We start from the raw sequence: 18,072 nt of genomic DNA, 5'->3' as shown, positions 1-18,072 counted from the left end.
AACACTGTGGCAGTCTATGCCTGGGAAAGAGCTAGGGACCTTTTTCAGTTTTCTAGAGCCTAGAACCCAACCCTCTCCTCCTTCTCCTCTCCTGCCTTTCTCTTTCTTCTCTTTCCTATAACCTGATTCTGGAGTAAAGCAACGCTTCCTCAACTTACCCTGCCAATTTCAAGTAATACCACATTTTTTAAGCATCTATCTTGTGCAAAACCCTGTGCCAAGTCATTGGGAAAAGTTTTCAATTTAGATGAGATTTTTCCCTTTGCCTTAATGGAGCTTACAGTACTCTCCCACGTATAATAGAGCTTCCTATTCTCTCCAAGTGTTTTGCCTTAGACTCAGAACAGTGCTGAGGTGGCAAGAAGGTGGAGAGGGGGGCAAGGAGGCTGACCAGACAGAGGGTCTCATAGAATGTCACATCAACAAGCAACGTTAGAAAACTTTTAGTCCAATCCCTTCGTTTACAGATAAGGAAACTGAGGTGAGGAGAGGGAAAGGGATCTTCCTGATGTTACAGAGTAAATCAGTATCAGAACCAGGATTGGAACCTGTCTTCTAACTCCCAGAATCCCAAAGAGGGCTTTGCTGTAGTTCTGAGATTCTCAGATGGTTGCCTGCATGTACAGTGTGGGAGAGGTTTGGGAGACATATTGGGTGGTCCAGGGAAGCAGGAGGATGGGAGAGGAGTTAATATCTGTGTGTTCCTTCTATCTTCTTTTAATGAGACTGGATCTTTGGGTTTGGAGTTGAAAAATCTGACTAGAAACCCCGGTTATTAACTTGCTGTGTGATCCTGGACAAGTCCCTTCCCCAAATCTGATCCTCATCTTCCTCCTTCATAAAATAAAACAGTTGGACTAGATGGTCTCTAAGGTCCTCTCCAACTCAAAAAATACTGACTGGAAACCCTGGCCTCTTGTAGGAGGCACAGGTCCAGAGGCTGCCAGGGAAGAAAGCATAGCTGTGGGGATCATTGACTTTGTGCAGAAATTAGAACCAAGGCTGAAATAGGGAGGAGGATGGAATGTATTCCAGACAGCTGTGTTTACTCCAGAGGACTTTCTAACACCTCTTGGGTAGATAATCAACTCCCCCACTGGTAGAGCTCTGATAAACATTGTCTCCCACTTTCTGATGAATGCTTATTATCAGCCCTGGGCTCAGAGCACTCTTTGATCCTCACACCAGCATCTTGAGGGAGGTGCAGGGCTGGGCTGGTGTTTTCCCCATTGGGACGGAAGAGGAAGCAAAGATTCAGAGAGGAAGTGATTTACTCAGGTTCACCCAACAAGGCAGGAGCAGAGCCAGGATGAGAATTCAGGTCTTCTGACTGCAGCAGACAGTGGCTGGTCACTTCCTCCTCAAGGCTGTGCCTTGACCGAGAGCCAAAACCCCTCCTGGCAAGCATGAAGAGAGTTAGAAGCTCTGGATAACCCAGCAGCATGGAGTCCTGGATAAGATCCTAGATCACAAGCTGGAAAGGGATCTTTTGTTGTTGTTCAGCTGTTTTTCAGTCAAGTCTGACCCCTTGTGATCTGTTTTTAGGTTGTTGGGGTTTAGGGCTTGTTTTTTGTGGGGTTTTTTTTTTTTTTTGGCAAAGATTCTGGAGTGGTTCGCCATTTCCTTCTCCAGCTCACTTTGCAGATGAGGAAACTGAGGCAAACAGTGAAGTGACTTGCCCAGGGTCACACAGCTAGTCAGTGTCTGAGGCTGGGTTTGTACTCAGGAAGGTGAGTCTTTCTGAGTCCAGGCCCAGCACTCAAAGCACTATGGGGCCACTTAGTTGCCCTCAGGATCTTAGAGACCCTCTAGTTCAATCCTGTCACTTCATGAGGATACAAATGCCCACAGAAATTAAATCACTGGCCCAAGGTTGCACAAGTAGTAAGTGAAAGAGAGGGGATTTGAACTCAGCGCCTCTGCTTCCATGTCCATCCAGTGTTGCTTCTACTACACATTCCTCCCAACCTCCCACCACCACCCTATAATGAGGATGGGAGGAGTGTTTGGTACTGGAGAATTTGATTTTCAAATTTCATGTAATTTAAATAAATTCAAATAAAGAGCTTGTTCCTAAGTGGACAGCTCTCACTGTTAGTAGATAGAGCCCCGGGTTCTAACCCATAGTTTTATCATTTCTCTATGACTTTAGGCAACTACAGTAACTCATCTGTCAAACAATGGTGTTGAATGAGGTGATCTCTAATATCTTTCGGTTCAAAGTTTCTAGGTTTATGATCCACACTCCCATCCCCCACTTTTGGAGTGTCAGAGGATCCATCAGTTTATGAAAGGACTGACCCAGATAGATCCCTACTCCACACCTACTACAACTTACCAGGGTTACAAGGACCTGGAGACAATAGGGGCTTGGGAAGGGGAGAGAGTGGAGTGGATAAGGATGAGGAAGAAGGAGTTTTTAAGGGGGAGGACGTCAGGAAGAGAGGGCCCAGTTTGGCTGAGACCCAGGTATGCCTGGTCTCTGACACAACAACCTCTGGGATTCCAGCCCAAGTGCTGTCCCTGACACATTTACCAAGGTATCCCCTGGGACTCTAAGGACGGCTACTCCTGTCAGCTTTCAGGAAAGCCGCTAGAGCCTGGGCTGGGAGGGGAAGAGAGGAAAGATTGATAATTTGGAACATTAGACTCACTCCACCCCCAAACGGGTGCCACAGGGCATCCTGTACTGGCTGCAGCCACAATCTATCCTTAGATAGGAGGAATTAGTGATTGACAGGGTCAGACCTAAATGCCTTCTGGGATAGAAGTGGAGCAGGGGAGCCATTCTAGTCATTGTTGGCCATGGCTGCCTGGCTTCTCCGTGTTCCATGCTCCCAGTCCTCTACACCCTGAGCTGAGCTGGGGGACTTAGCATCAGGCTACCCAGGGCTCTAGAGGATAGAGCAGTCTGTATGTGAGGCACCCAGATTCTAGCTTTAGCCCTGCTGCCCTGCCCATCTGCTGCATAACCTTGGGTAGCTGAATTTCCTCAGTTTTCCAATATATGAAATAGGGATTTTAATCCTGGCCTGATATGCCTCATGAGAATTAAAAGATGATAATGGAGGCAAATCTCTCTGGAGAACTAAAGAAGCAGCAAAGAATAGTGGAGACTGTGGGAATGGGTCAGGAAGTTTAAGTTCAAGTGACAGTTCCAGCCTTTACTAACCGTGTGACTATCGATGCAAGTCAGTTAACCTCATTGAGCTTCCAGGTACTTCATCTGTAAAATGCGCATAATACCCACAAGATAGCTGTGAGGAATGTACTTTGCAAACCTTAGAGAAGGACTATAGGAAGAAATTGTAGTTTGTCAGTACCTGAGCTACTTGAGAGCCAGCCTAAGGATATTTTTTCCTCTGTCTTCTGAAGTGAAGAATGTATTTCATAAACCTTAAGTGCCACATAAATAGAAGTTCTTGTTTGTTAATCCTGATTTCTCCCTCCTCTGAGCTCCCTGGACCTGGAGGGTGAGCGGCTGGTCTCTTAGTCCTTAGTCACATTGTCTCATATTGTTCTCTAACCTAGTTATAGGCCATCTCCTAAGCCAGACTGGACTCTCTGAGGGTAGAACCCAGGCCTATTCCTCTTTAGAGGCAGCTAGATGGCAGAGTGGGCCTGGAATTAGAAAGACCTGAGTTCAAATGTGAACTTAAACACTTACTTACTGGCTGTGTGACTTTGGTCAAGTCACTTATTTAAACCTCTGCTTCAGTTTACTCATATGTAAAATGCGTATCATGATACTTCCCAGTGTAGTTGTGAGGCTCAAATTAAATATTTGTAAAGCATTTCGCACAGCTGCTGGTATATAGTATTCCCTTAAAAAAGACTTTTTCCCTTCCCTGCCCCCACCTTTCTCTTCTGTCACCCCTAGACTATGAACTTCCTTAAGAGGTAGGACCTGGGTCTGCTCTTCTCCCACCCTCCCATATTCTGCCCAACTCAGACCTGATCCGGTGTTTAGTTCTGGGTATCACATTTCAGGAAGCACATTGGTGAGCTAGGAATTATCCAAGAGAAGCCCCCACAACAAAGAAGTGATTCAGGTCCATGCCATAATGGGAATTTGTAGGATGAAACTGAGATATTTACCTGGAGAAAGATTCTGGGTAATACGATCACTGCCCTGAAGTACTTAAAAGGCTATCTTCTGAAAGGTCCCAGAGGACAGAATCAGGAACAATGGATAGAAATTTTAATGATGCAAATTTAGACTTTGCTTTATTGGGGAAACTCTTCCTAACACTTGGAGCTGTCCCAAAGTGGAATGCGATGCTTGGGGAGGTAGTGAACACCTTCTCACTTCAAACAAAAACTCATCACTTGTCTCATGTGTTGTAATGGGACTCCTTTCAGATGTATGAGTTAAACAAGAGAGCTACTGAGATCCCTTCCAGTTCTGAGATTCCATGATTCTATGAGCTCCCTGAGTATGGTATCTGCATCTCTTCCTCTTCTTTTGAGACTATCCACATGGCTAACTCCATGATCAGTTCTGTATTGAGGGGATGGGAGGGAGGTGTCTCAGTCTTGGAAGACTTCTTTGCTCACAGGCCCTTCATTTCCTCATTTCCCCTTGTTTTTGCTATCAGTGAAGTCATCAATGATCCCAGATTATCGAGAGAGCTTCAAGCAGCTGGCTTGGGGAGCCTCCTGCCACCCAAAGAGATCCGCAGATTGGAAGGCACCTTCCTATCTAATGAAATGGTAAGAGTGGTGCTGTCTGATGTGCTCGGATCCCTCTCTCCCTTACCCTTCTTTACACCTATCCCAGCCTAGTTTGAGACAGGAATTGAAGAGGCTAGTACCTGACTTCCTAATCTTAGCCCACTGGGAAAGGGGGTAACAAGCAACTGACTTTAATTCACAAAGAGATGCTCCCAAATGATTTCCTCCAGTCCTAAATGGAAAAGAATGAGGAGGGGAGAGAGTGGAGGTAGGGAAAAAATTGGAGGAAGGGAAAGAGTGGGAGATGAGGAGCCAGAAGGAAAGAGAAAGCAGATAGAAAGATGGTAGAAGGGGCAAAAGAGAATTGAGGGAGGAAAGGAGAGAAGGAATTCAGGAGAAATTGAGACAAAGAAGCTCATTACATTTCTCAGAGCACTTTAACTCTCTCCTTTGCTCCTTTTGAATTCTGTCTTGTACCATACTTATTGGCATAGCCTTTGATGCATGTTGGCTGTGTGACATTGGCAAGTTAAGTAACCTCTCAGTGTTCGAGGCTACTGTCTCATACTAAAAAAAAAGATGGTGACCAAGTTCAGGCACCAAGAAGTTCCCTGTACCAGTGAAATCACAGGCCTAGTCATAACTCCTTGCCCCTATTAGACTGTACTTTCCTTGAGGACAGGGACTGTATCATTTTTCATCTTTGTGTCCTAGCATGGAGCATAGGATATTTTATATATTAGGTCTTTAATATTTTTTTAACTTGAATTTCCAATTCCCTTTCTCAACAGAGAAATAAAGGGGAAGAAATGGGAAAAGGATAGAGACATAGAGAATTCTCTGTCTTCGGGGAGAAAAAATTAAATAAATGAGAGAAATAGAAAGACAATGGGAAAGTGGAGCAGAGAGAAGGAAAAAGGGTAAGATATGGGGATTGAGATAGCAATGGAAAGGAGGGAAAGGAAAGATAAACAAAGAAGGGGGCTAGGGAGACAAAAACAAAGAAAAGAAAAAGATGAAGAGAGAGAAAAAGAGAGATGAGAGAGAAAAATTGGAAAGAGGTAGAGGGAACAAATATGTAGAGAAGAAAGATAAGGACGGGGCAGGTAGGTGGCTCAGTGGATAGAGCACCAATCCTAGAGTATAGAGGACCAGAGTTCAGATTTGACCTCAGACACTTACTAGTTGTGTGACCTTGGACAAGTGATGAGAGAGAGAGAGAGAGAGAGAGAGAGAGAGAGAGAGAGAGAGAGAGAGAGAGAGAGAGAGAGAGAGAGAAGGAGCTGGATGCATAGATAGAGAAAGCCTTTGAATGTAAGTCATCAGGTGCTGGTGTAGTTCCAGTCCTGGCTCTCTAAAAGGTAGATCTGGACATCTTAGTGTGATTATGGGCTAGAAACCACAAGGAGGCTGAAGGTTTAAAAGGAGGATGGGAGAGGGAAAAAAGGAAGGGGAGAGAGCCTGATCTAGGAATCTGAGGAGGGACAGTAAAAGAGGGGAGTGGAGGATCTTGGGGTTCATAGGCTGGCTGAGAGAAGGTCAATGGGAGGGGAGAGGAAGAATTATTGAAGCCCACCTACTGCCCCAGACTGAGAGTCAGGAGCCCTAGGTTAAGAGTCCTACCTATGCCACTATTAATTTGATCCCTTCCCCTCCCTGAGCTGTGGTTTCACCATCTGTAAAAAAAAGAGTAATGATCCCTGTATTGGGTGGGGTTAGAAGTTGGAGGTGGGGATGTAGATAATAGTCAAAGTACTAAAAAGTACTTACATATTTTCAGTGACTCACAGATGTGTGGAGCTATTTTTCTTTTTCATCATTATGGTTGTGATGTCAGTCATGCCAACCAAAAGCTTTCCTGTCTGTAGACAGGCTTCTGTTTCCAGAAGGCACCAGTCAATTCCCAAGGAAGACAGAGACCTTCCAGCAGAACATAAGCCAAAGGAGTCAGTGCCAAGAGAGGGACACCCTACCCTACCCTCTGGGACCCCCCAAAAAAAGTGGGCACCTAACTGTATAAATAGCTGGAAGGGAATTTAAAGAACATCAAATTTAATCCCTCCTTTTATAGTTGAAGAAACAAAAGCTCAGAACACAGGAATAATTTGCTTAAGATCACACATAGTTAGTAAGTTGAGGAAGTAGTAAGTAGTGGTTAGTGGTTAGTTACCATCAGAGCTAGGAATTGAGTCCTAAAGCTCTGACTCCAAATTCATCATTTTTCTTCTTTCACCATAAGGACACATGGCTGGCCATGAGTGACAAATAATAACAGATAATAATGATAACAACTAATTTAACTATTCTCCAAACACAGTCCTTGCAAAAGCCCTGGTAGGGAGATAATCTAGCTGCTAATATTTGACAAAGGATGCTATTGAGACTCAGACAAAATCATAGGGTTATAAAGAAAGGACTTCAGAGATCATTTAGCCCAACCCCCTCATTGTGCAGATAAGGAAACCAATGCCCAGAAAAGGCAAGGGACTTTCTGACTCCCAAGCCATTCAGTATGCTTTCTTCCAATATCCCTGCCAATCCCACTGGGATCTCGGAGCCAATATAGGTGAGAAAGGTGATAGCCAACATCCCCTTGTCCTCAGGCAGGACCTACCACCAGCAAGTTCCCAAGATCACCTGGTTTCCTCCCCCTGTTACCTAGGAAGATGTCAAGAAATTTATGATGCGGGGGCTGGAGGTAGAAGTGGAGAAATGGTCAAAGGACAACGAGCCCATAAATCTAGAAGGGCACTTCCACAGTGAGCTCCCAATTGACATCATCCAGGTACTGGAACAACCATCTATCCCCTTCCTCCCACCACTTTCCTCACAACACAGAGGCATAACACACATGTATATGGAATGTAAATCCATGCATGCCCAGGCATACACATATTTCTTTTATAAACTTTTATATAATCTTATTTTTTCCCAATTACATGTTAAAACAATTTTTAAAACTTTTTTTTAAAGTTTTGAGTCCAAATATTATCCTTCCTTCCCCTTTCCCTTCTCTGAGACAGTAAGCAATACACAGACATGTTTCACATTCAAGCACTCATCTGTGTGTATGCTCAGTATGTGGATACACAGCCCTGACTGTCAATGGCAAGATGTGTGTGAGAATATACACAGAAGCAGGTCTACATCTCCTGTGGCCCTTCTCCAACATAGCCACACATACCTGAATGTACCTGTGTATATTTATGCATGTCTGGCACATGGCACACAGGGCCCAATGGCCTGGGCAGCTCACTCCTAACACACATTCTCACATGTCATCTTTATCCATGTACACATACCCAGGTAACATTATGTCTGAACTCCTAGTTCTCATTTCACCCCTTGCTCCCTCCCTCTCTCAGCTCCCCCCCAAAAAACCCACCTCAAACATGCTGCCAAACTTGTAGTGGCCAGAGAGCTAGCTTTCAAGTCAGAAGGCACAAGTTCTAAATCTGTCTCTGCTATTTAGTAACTGGGTGACTTTGAGCAGCTATATCCTCCTCTTCTCTGGTACTCATTTTTCCCCTATAAAATAAGGGGGCCAAACTCAGAGGATCTCTAAGGTCCCTCCTAACTCTAAATACTGTGATTTTTAAAAATATATGCTCACATATTCTCCTTCCCCCACACAAATAACTGCTTACCCTTCACACTTACCAATTAGCAAACATTGGTTAATTGCATATACCCTTTGTGTATAGGTATGTTTGCACACACCCACTGTGTATACATACACTTGCACACACATATTCATGTGTTGATGTTCCTTTGAGCAAGAAGAGATCAGGCTTTGGGGTTGACCTATCCTACAGCCTTCAGACTCACTTTCCCCATCCACCCCAGGCAGCCTTTGCTCTTATCTCATAGTCCCAACAGCCTTCCCTCTCCTCAAGTGGGAAGGCCAGAATGCCTTGCTCTATCCTTGCTCAACAGAGTCCCAGGAGCAAAGCCATCTTTCTAGATCTGCTCAGCTCTAGGTTTGTTCTCCCAGCCTTCTCTCCTTCTAACCACCTTCTTCTCATAGATTATCTCTGCAGCACAAGTCAAGGCTGAGAACATCACAGTGGCCCTGGTTAAACAAATGAAACCGCTGCTGATGGCTGAGCTCTCCTCCTTCCTGAAGAGGTATGTCCCTTCAGGGGTGGAGCACTGGGGGATCATGGGGCTGGGTTCACCCTCTCTCTGCCCAATCCATGGGGATGCAGGGGAAAAGAGAAGGACTCAGGATCTGAATCCCTACAATCCTGAAATCCTAACCTTTGTTGGTCATTAGCTTTGTAATTTGGGGAACAGTTTCTTTCCCCTCTCTGGTCCCCAGCTGCCCTATCTCTAAGATTAGGGTATTTAACCTACAGCTACCAGCAAGCCTTTGCAGACTTCACGGAGAAAAGCAAACAGAAGCATTATAGAGCCACCATTATGGCCAACATCAACAACTGCCTGATTTTCAGGTAAGCCCAAGGAATAGGAGGGTGGACCACTTCCGGGGAGCTAGCAGTGTGCCACTGAAGCAGTCTTTTCTGAGCTTTTTCCTGCTACTCTATCCCATGTTCTCAGCCCTGTGCTTGGTTCAGATGTTGGGAAGTTAAGAGAAGGGGCAGACGAGGGCCTCAAAGAATTTCCTGTTTCATTGGAGAAGTGTAAAAAAAATATAGGGCACAGAATTTCAACACTAGACAGGATCTCAGCTACCATCTAGTTCAACTCCCTCATTTTACAGAAGAGAAAACTGAGGTTCAGGGAGTTGTGTCTTATCTAAAGTCCCATAGTGGCAGAATGAGTACCAGAACCCTGTGTAGGGCTGAGGTGATCAATCAAAATATATTTATTAAGTGCCTACTACATGCCAGGCACCATGCTAATAATCCCTGTACTCAAGGAATTTATAATCTAGTGGGATGTAGAAAGCCCTAAAGCTATTAAGTATGGTGTGAAAGAGAATTCAGAGATCAGTAAAGTATCTACCTGAGCATCATAAAATCCACAAAGAGAGAAAGTCCTATAAATGGGAATTCAAATGTTAAGCAAGTTTTAGTATGCACAATAAAATCCACCAAGAGGTGATTAGCAAGACAAAGGATTCAACCAGAAAGCTCATCTCACTAGGCATCCGAGTATCCACTCTGTCTTTTCCTGATGGGGAAAGAGAAGGATCATTATGGACTGAAATAGTCAAGGAATGCTCCCTGAAAGAAGGGATTTGAGTTGATCCTTAAAGTATGAGAATGGACATTTTGAGAGGGGGAAATTAGAGGAAGACCAGTGTAAACAAAGCCATAGGACATTTGCTGGTGAGCTCACTCTGGCCTGACCAAAGAGCTTCCGGAAAAGGGAGCAAGGGAAAATGAATCTGGAAACAGACTGAGATGAGATCATAGATAGATACCAAGATAAGGGTCTTGGACTTCACTTCCCAAGGGTTAGTTCCCCTGGGAAGCTTGTCTTCAGCTTCTCAGAAAAGCCTCTCTTCTATGGGTTTACAAGAATCACAGTGCAGTAATAAATAAATAAATAAGCACTGAACTTGACAGAAGACCTGGGTTTGAGTACTGACTGCTACTGACTGACTCCGTGTGATCTTGGACAAATCTCTTTCCTTCTCTAGGTCTCCTTCTCTTCCTTTATAAAATAAGAAATATAATATTCTAAGATCTATGGTCTTTTAGAGTAACTTTATTATATATTTACAAGGAATAGCAAGTTTTATGTAATAGATTTGCAGTTTCATATACAATCACCTTTTTTATTATACTGATATGGAAATGTTTGTTTTATTCCATAAATTAAAAATAAAATAAAATTTTAAAAGATTAGCATCAGAAATAAAAATAAAATAAAACAAGAGGGTTAGCTTAATCAGGAGTTTTAGTATGGTCCATTCTGGGCTTGGGTCAGTAACTAAAGCAGCTTCTCCCTCCTCCTTTCAGAAACCACATTAACCAGGATTCAAAGGCTATGGAGAGAGAGATTTCCAGATACATCTTGCCCCCCTTGCGTGAAATCGAGCTAAGTGGTTTCAACATTCTCCTCCAAGACCTATACGTGGCATTAAAGGTAATAAAACTTGTAGCTTGGAGGAAGAGGGGGTGAGGCAGAGAACTGGGGAGGGGGAGAGTCAGGTGGCTCTGAGGTATTTTTCTTTCTCTGAGAAGACATAAAGACCACACAGAGCCACAAGGTTGGGAAAATTCTGGCCTACTTGAGGCTGTTTCCACCTCACCCTTTTCCTTCCCAGCTCCCAGACCTCCCCATGTTGCCACATTCCCAGAGTCTACATTTCCTGTACTCCCCTATGGTGCCCTCACAGGCTTCCAGAGTTGGTGTGCCTAGACCCAGATGCATTCTCTATATCTTTGTTTCTGAGAAATGCTGAAAACCCTACCACCACCATCACCACCACCCCAAATAATTTTTGCTTTAAAACTAGTCCTGGGACAGGCAGAAACCTGTACTGGATAACAAGAGCTTAGTTCAGAGCAACAGTTTTCACATTTTTTTGGTCTCAGTTCTGACTATCTTTATTGAGGACTCCTTCCCCAAAAGAATTTTTGCTTACATAGGTCATAACTATTGATATTTTGTTTTTCAGTCATTTTTTCAGTCCTTTCTAACTTTTGTGACTCCTTTTTGGGGAGTTTTCTTGGCAAAGATGCTGGAGTGATTTGCCATTTCCTTCTCTAGTTCATTTTATAGATGAGAAAACTGAAGCAAACAGGGTTAAGTGAGTTGCCCAGTGTCACACAGCTAGTAAGTATCTGAGATCAGATTTGAACTTAGGTCTTCCTGACTTCAGACTTGGCACTTTATCTACTGTGCCAACTAGTTGCCCTTCTATCGATATTTCCCATCTTAGAAATTACAACGTCTTAGTATTATTCTGAAAATGTTTTTGATCTTGGTGATGCCTGAAAGGGTCTCCGGGACTACCACGGGTCCCTTGGATCAGACTTTGAGAAATACTAGTTTAAAAATGCATCTCTCCTACAGCTCTTCCTGGGATGGGTAGAGGTTCCTGAATCCTGAGTCTTAGCACCTTCACTCTCCCAAAGAGGGAGCTGCAATCTCCCTGGAGAAGATGTCTCCCTAATTTCTACCACACAAAACATAAGAGTTTCTTGCCCTGTGCTTGAAGTTTCTGTGATGGAGTCAGGGAGGAAGAAGAGAGTATGGGGGTGGGGGAAGGTGAAGAGGGAAGGACTGAAAATCTTGTTCCTCCAGATTGTGATTGGAATGTGAACCTGGAAATGGAGGTCACATACTAACTGATTGACAGCCCTCGCCCACTCCTCAACAGCCATATCTGTGGGCTCTGTGCATGTGTGTGTTCATTTTGGGGGGAAACCAGGGGCTATACAACTTTAACCTAAACAAAACCATTCCTTCTCTAGCCCCTGTTCAAGAGGCTGACGCAGACTCGCTGGGCTACCCACAATGAAACAGTGGCAGAAATCATTCAGATCACCAGTGACTGTCTGCCAGAATTCAAAGCCCTAAGAGAACCGTACCAAAAGGTAAGGAGGATGTAGCTGGGTCAGGAAGTGTCACTTCAGCCCCTAGTAACAGGAAACCTGTCTGACAATCCTACTCCACCCTTTCCCCACCCCATGGGAGGGGGAAGGGATAGACCCAAGGACTTCTTCATGACCTCTCACCCTAGGAATCTGGGTAGTAACCCTTCCTCCCCAACACAAACCTGTCTCATCTCACAGGGGATATTACAGGGAGGTAGATTTTTTTTTTTAGTTCAATCTAATAATAAAAGCTACTATTTATATAGCTTTAAGGTTTTCAAAGCCCTTTAAAATTTTTATCATATTTTATCCTTAATCCTTTTATAGATGGAGAAACTGAGGCAGCAGAGGTTATGTGACTTGCCCAGGGTCTTATAGTATTAGAACTCAAATCCTCCTCACTTCAAAGCCAGTATTCTATCCACAGCACTACCTTGCTGCCTCTTACCTCATCTCTAATCTCAAGGAAAACCTGCCCTAAAGTAAAATGAATAACTTTCTACACTTGAATGTGCCCTAAGGGTGAGATAAGATATGAGAATCACAGAATCTCTGGGCATTTAGTCCAACCAGTATCTGAACATCATCCCAGATCCAGACTTTCCCTTTCCTTCCTTTTTAGGCCCCTCAGCCCTTCCTCCATCTCAGTGCCCCATATTTGTACCTGCTCCCAGTCCCCAGATCTGCTGCCTTGTGCTAACCCAGCCATTCTGTCCTCCCTGATTTCAGGACATCATGGAAGCTATTCACCTATTCCTGGTGAAGGAATACATCATCCAGCTCAGCAAAAAGCGACTAGTGCTGAAGACCCCTGACCTTCAGCTAAACCTGTCCCGACAGATCTTGATGGATGCCGAGAACATCCAGAGCTTCTGTGCCCAGAATGTAAGAGGAAAGCCTTTTGTAAAATGAAAGCAGAATCTGAGGAGTTTCTAAGGAGAAAAGTCATTTTCTGTGGGCCTTCCCCTCAATGACCTAGTTAAGGGGTTCAGTCTGGGGCCAAGGTGATTTGTCCCAGTGTGGAGTGTGAGACCTGGGACATAATTAACCAGTTTTGTTGTTTTTTTTTCACCTTAAGGAATCTCCTGCAACCTGGTTAAAACCAGTCCTCCCTACCCTGGCAGAAATCATTCAACTGCAGGATATTAGTGCCATCAAGATTGAGGTGGCAACATTTGCTAATATGTTCCCAGACTTCAGGTGAGAGTGTAAGGGAAGAGGGAGGTTAAAACTTGTCCCAGGTCTTGTACCCATTATACAGATGATAAAACTGAATGTTATAGAGTTGAAGCAGGAAAAACTAAGAGGTCATTTGACTCAACCCTTTTATTGTATAGATAAAAAAAAAAAAACCTAGGTTCCGTGACTCACAAAAGGTCAAACAAATAATGTTGGAAGTGGAATTTGAACTCAGGTCACCCCTCTTATCTCAAACATTCCAGATATCTCCAAAAATCCACCTTATCTTTTAAACTGTCTTATTAAAACAAATGCCAAGTGAAAAAGAGTTTAGAAGGAAATAGGTGAAAGTGACATTTTGACTTCCCTTTTCTCGAGTGTTGAAAATGCTTTTCATTGCCACCAGTGCCTAGGATCTTAGCTCTACTCCATCCACAGATCCTTCCCAGTAGAAATGTGATTTCCTATGTCACAGAGTCAATCAGTGGCATTAAGTGGGCTCCTTGCAGAGGAGTTAGGATTTTAGCTTGAAGCCAGGGAATCCATGAGGTGGAGAAGAGGAAAAAGGGTATTTCCAGACATGGGGATAGCCAACAGAAATGCACCAGATCTAGAGATGGAGTGATTTGTTTGAGGAATAGTCTTGGGACAGCTAGGTGGTGAAGTAGAGATAGAGCACCAGCCCTAAAATCAGGAAGTCCTGAGTTTAAATCTGTACACTTACTATCAGTGACTCTGGGCAAATTACTTAACCTCAATTACCTCCCAAAGAAAAAAAGCAAAATGAATGGTCTCTGATGTCAAGCATTCTTTCTTGGGGGTAGCACTACTGCTTTTTGTTCCTGAGGCACTGAGGTGGAGACTAGGGAATAAGGAGTCTCTCAGTCCTTGGAAAGCTTAGTCTTGAAGACAAAGACTAAGAAGTAGCACTTGGATAATAATCACAGCCTCCCTGACAATCATGTGCCATTTTATACTTTTCAAAAGGGCTTTTTTGCTACCATAATCTCATGTCCTCCCAACAGCTCTGAAAAAGTGTAGGGCAGGGATCTATTACGTCTCCCTTCTGAGTCATTTCCTGGCATTGCAGGCCCCGGATCCTCCGGCTTCAGCTTAAGCCTCCCCAGGCTTCTTTCCCACTGCTCCACATCTCTTCCTGCCTTAGGGTCCCTCCCTGCGACTCACAGCATGCTGCTCCTCAGCCTGGACCTCAGGTCTTCCATCCTTGCCTCTGGCAAACCTTTTCTTCTCCATGAAGTCCACCCCCTCTTCCACCCCAAATCTCTCCAGCCAAATGTGACCTTCTCTACTCTCCAGCTTCTCACTGAACTTAAACCAGACTGCCCTGCTGCACTCACATCACCATCTTGTGTATCAGTTATTTGTGTATGAATTGTTCCTCACTGTGAGTGGGGACCAAGTGAAGGGGTTGAGTCTCCAAAGTCTCTTCCAGCTCTGACAGTTTGTATTTCGAGTTTTCTGGGGCTTCTTCCAGTCCCAGTTTTCTGTGGATCTCTTATTATGTATTTCTTTAAAATATGTGAGAAACTGTACTCCAGGGTGCCTCTCTTGGGGATATGAACATACATACACACACACACACACACACACACACACACACACACACACACACACACACACACAAACACAGAGCCTCTGAGGCAGGAGTGAGTGAGCACTCCCTCTGAGGGAAATGGAGAAATTAAACACAGGGGAAAAGATGAGGGAACCAAGTCAGTTTCTAACCTCCGTGGGAAGGAGATGGGACAGGGCAGTGGTAGAGGACTAGGGGGGAAGATCATAGAATATAGCTTTAGAGCTAGAGATCACAGAGTCCAACCTTTCCCATGCCACCCATAAGGAAATATTGAGCAGTTTGCCCAGAGTCAACAGCTAGTGAGTATCTGAGATAGGATTTGAACTCGAGTTTTCATGATGTCATAATGCCTTTAAAGTGAGAGAGTATAAGATGCATACTTTCTTATTTATCCAATAATTATAGTAATGTAATGTTATGTAGTGAATAGCAATAATTAAGAGCAGGAATGCAACAGTTACAATGAAATAATGTAACAAGCTCATAAGGCAAGGACAAAGTATGTGGGACAAGGAGAAAGAACCTTAGGGCAGCAGCCAGATATCATGGATCCTAGACTCAGTGGTGTCACTGACTCTATGTGGCCTTGAGTACAGCACTAACAATGGATGGTTCTCTTAAAGTTATATTCAGTAAACATTTATTGAGCATCTTCTGTATGCAGAGAAAGCTAAGGAAAATACAAGGCTTCAATTAATCAAACAAGCGTTTCTTAATACAATGAATAAAACAATCCCTTCCTCTATCTTTTGGGAAAGACAGCATGTATATATACTAATATATACAGAATGCAGATTCAGAGTAAACATACGGTCATTTCAACAGCAAGGAAGTAGCATCAGGGGACACTAGGAAGTCATGCTTAGGTTTTATAGGACAATGTTAGGGCTTCAAAGGGAAAAGAAGAGGAGATAGGTCTAACTGTAGGGATAAGACATAGTTCCTACTGTGATGGAGATCTGATATGGGCTTGCCTCAACAGGGAGATTAAGAGTTAACAATAGTGTAGTAGAAAAAAAATATGCCTGTCTTTGAATCACATCTGTTTCACTTAATATTATTGTTATATCCCCCTTGAGCTAGTCCCCTTCTCTCTGGGTCTCAGTTTTCTCATCTATATAATAATGAGGTTGGTTAGACTAAATAACCTTCTAGCTCTGACATTCTGTAATTTAGGTTGGCAATGTGAGGTTGAGGGACAGAAGGGAGAAGGACCCAAGGAGGATCTTGAATGCCAAACAGCATTCCCCTTATCTTGGTATTGTCTTTTCTTACAGCAAAGGACATCTGGGAGCCATCCTGACCATCAAGGGCAACCTGAGCAGCAGTGAAGTCAAAAGCATAAAAAGTATCTTGGATGTTAGCACTTTGTTGACAGATTCCTCCAAGTCCTTATTTTCACTTATAAAGGTTGGTTAGTCTTTCACCACGGCCCAGCCTGACTGGCCTGGCTTTCTTGCTGCACCCATGGGCTTGACAACTCAGCCCAGCCTCATGCTCATCATCCCCTTCTCCCACCCCTGCCTTGTGGTACAACAGATCCTCAAGCAACAGCTGGCTGGTGGCCCAGGAGATGGTCATATGCCTGAAGGTTATGGAGACTGAGGCTCCCCCAAGTCTCTCTGCTCCACCCACTCCAGACCTTCCAAGAGAAAAACCCAAGGCCTGATATTCAAAATCTGGAGGAGACAGTTTCAGACCATGTTCTTTGAACCAAGTCAGTCATGACAGGGAAGGAGCCCAGGAGAGACTGGGATTCACTTCACCTCTCAAGACTTTAGTCTCTCCTTTCATTCAATGAGGAGGTTAGACTAGGTAACTTTTAAGGTACTTTCAGCCCTGATATTCTCTGGCTCTAAGTCACTTCTCATGTCTGGTCCTCAATTAACTTCTGTTCCAACTCTAATATTCTGTATTCTGGTACTCGAAGACTCATTCCAGCTCTGACAGTCTGTTCTGTTCCACCTTGGGTATTCCTTCTGTTCTGTGAGGCTAAGATCAGGAGAGGAAAGATAGCTTCCCCAAATTTCACAACTGAAAAATGTCTGAGCTGAGCCTAGAATCCAGATATCTTGCCTCCCAGCCTTGGGCTTTCTCTCTTGCTCTACATAGTCAGATCACTGAAGCCCAAAGTCAGGTGAGAAAGCTCCTAGAGGAAACCTGCCTGTCTTCTACTCTGGCTGCTACCCTTCCCGCCAGCATGCCTGTCTAAAGGCTCTCTCTGCTCCCCTGCTCCTCTCTCCAGGATCCTACTCGTTCTCATGGAATGGTCCACAACAGACTTGGCATGGACCAGGGCTGGACCAAGACCCTCTTGAGCCTGACTCTGATTCCCCCGCGCCTGGGAGCAGCCTGCTGAGTGAGGCCAAAGAGCAGGATTGGAAATGGAAATCCTTGAGATCCTGTGCTAGAGGACCATGTCTGAGGAGCTCTTAGTGGAAAGGTCCAGTCTTTTCCCTCCAGACCTTTACCTGAACCTCTTGGAGACCACATATTGGTTCTCACTCTCTTCTAGAAGAAGCCTTCTACAGCTGGACCTTTTGGCATCTTCACAGACACAAATGTATACACACTCGGACTGTGATTGTCCCTTCTCTCTCCCTCCCAGGAAGCCAGAAGGGTTGACTCTGAGAAGTGTCTCTAGACCAGGGCTCTCAGAACTCTCTCTCCCTTACCACTGAAATCTCTTAGTGACCAGTATTGCCATGTCTGGGGCATGGGCCCAGGATTGTGCTGTCTCCCTTTTGGATCTGGGGCCCCAGTCTAATGTAAATTGTGTATATTGTAGAGAACTTTTTATCTGTATGTCTTCATATCTGAGATTTGTACCTGAGTTTTTATAGTTTGATATTAAAAGTTTTGTTGAACAATCTCAGGTGGACTGTCTCCTTTCTCTTATCTCAACTTCATTTCTGCACCAGGATTATAATAATTATTCCTATACCTAGGATAACAAGTTATTATTTGAATAAATAATCTTTTAGAAGTTTATTATTTACAAAGCATTCAGCCTTCTGAGACTCAAGGCTCATCTCCGTTTATAGATGAGGAGGGAACCATGGCTTATATAGGTTACCTTGCCCAAGGTCACACAGCTAAATGGGAAGA

The 18,072-nt window shown here is 44.1% G+C and overlaps 1 protein-coding gene across 4 annotated transcripts in view; it reads left to right on the top strand.

Annotated features, from left to right (window-relative positions):
• Positions 1–17,836, top strand: part of TNFAIP2 (TNF alpha induced protein 2) — a 31,396-nt gene extending 13,560 nt beyond the window's left edge. For 2 of the 4 annotated variants that reach the window (XM_072630139.1, XM_072630140.1), the window contains exons 4-13: positions 4,599–4,713; positions 7,337–7,459; positions 8,702–8,802; positions 9,033–9,128; positions 10,605–10,731; positions 12,066–12,188; positions 12,918–13,073; positions 13,267–13,388; positions 16,242–16,374; positions 17,210–17,836. In XM_072630139.1, coding sequence (XP_072486240.1) covers positions 4,599–4,713; positions 7,337–7,459; positions 8,702–8,802; positions 9,033–9,128; positions 10,605–10,731; positions 12,066–12,188; positions 12,918–13,073; positions 13,267–13,388; positions 16,242–16,374; positions 17,210–17,323 — 1,210 coding nt within the window. In that variant the 3' untranslated portion in view covers positions 17,324–17,836. Of the gene's footprint in view, positions 1–4,598; positions 4,714–7,336; positions 7,460–8,701; positions 8,803–9,032; positions 9,129–10,604; positions 10,732–12,065; positions 12,189–12,917; positions 13,074–13,266; positions 13,389–16,241; positions 16,384–17,209 lie in introns of those variants that run through there. The other 2 variants (XM_072630142.1, XM_072630141.1) reach the window with 2 other exon arrangements.
• Positions 17,837–18,072: the final 236 nt, after the last annotated feature.

This window comes from Notamacropus eugenii, chromosome 1, assembly GCF_028372415.1.
Source record: "Notamacropus eugenii isolate mMacEug1 chromosome 1, mMacEug1.pri_v2, whole genome shotgun sequence".
Lineage (NCBI taxonomy): Eukaryota > Metazoa > Chordata > Mammalia > Diprotodontia > Macropodidae > Notamacropus > Notamacropus eugenii.
The sequence above is the reverse complement of the archived record's forward strand: the minus strand, read 5'-3'. Positions and strand labels throughout refer to the sequence as shown.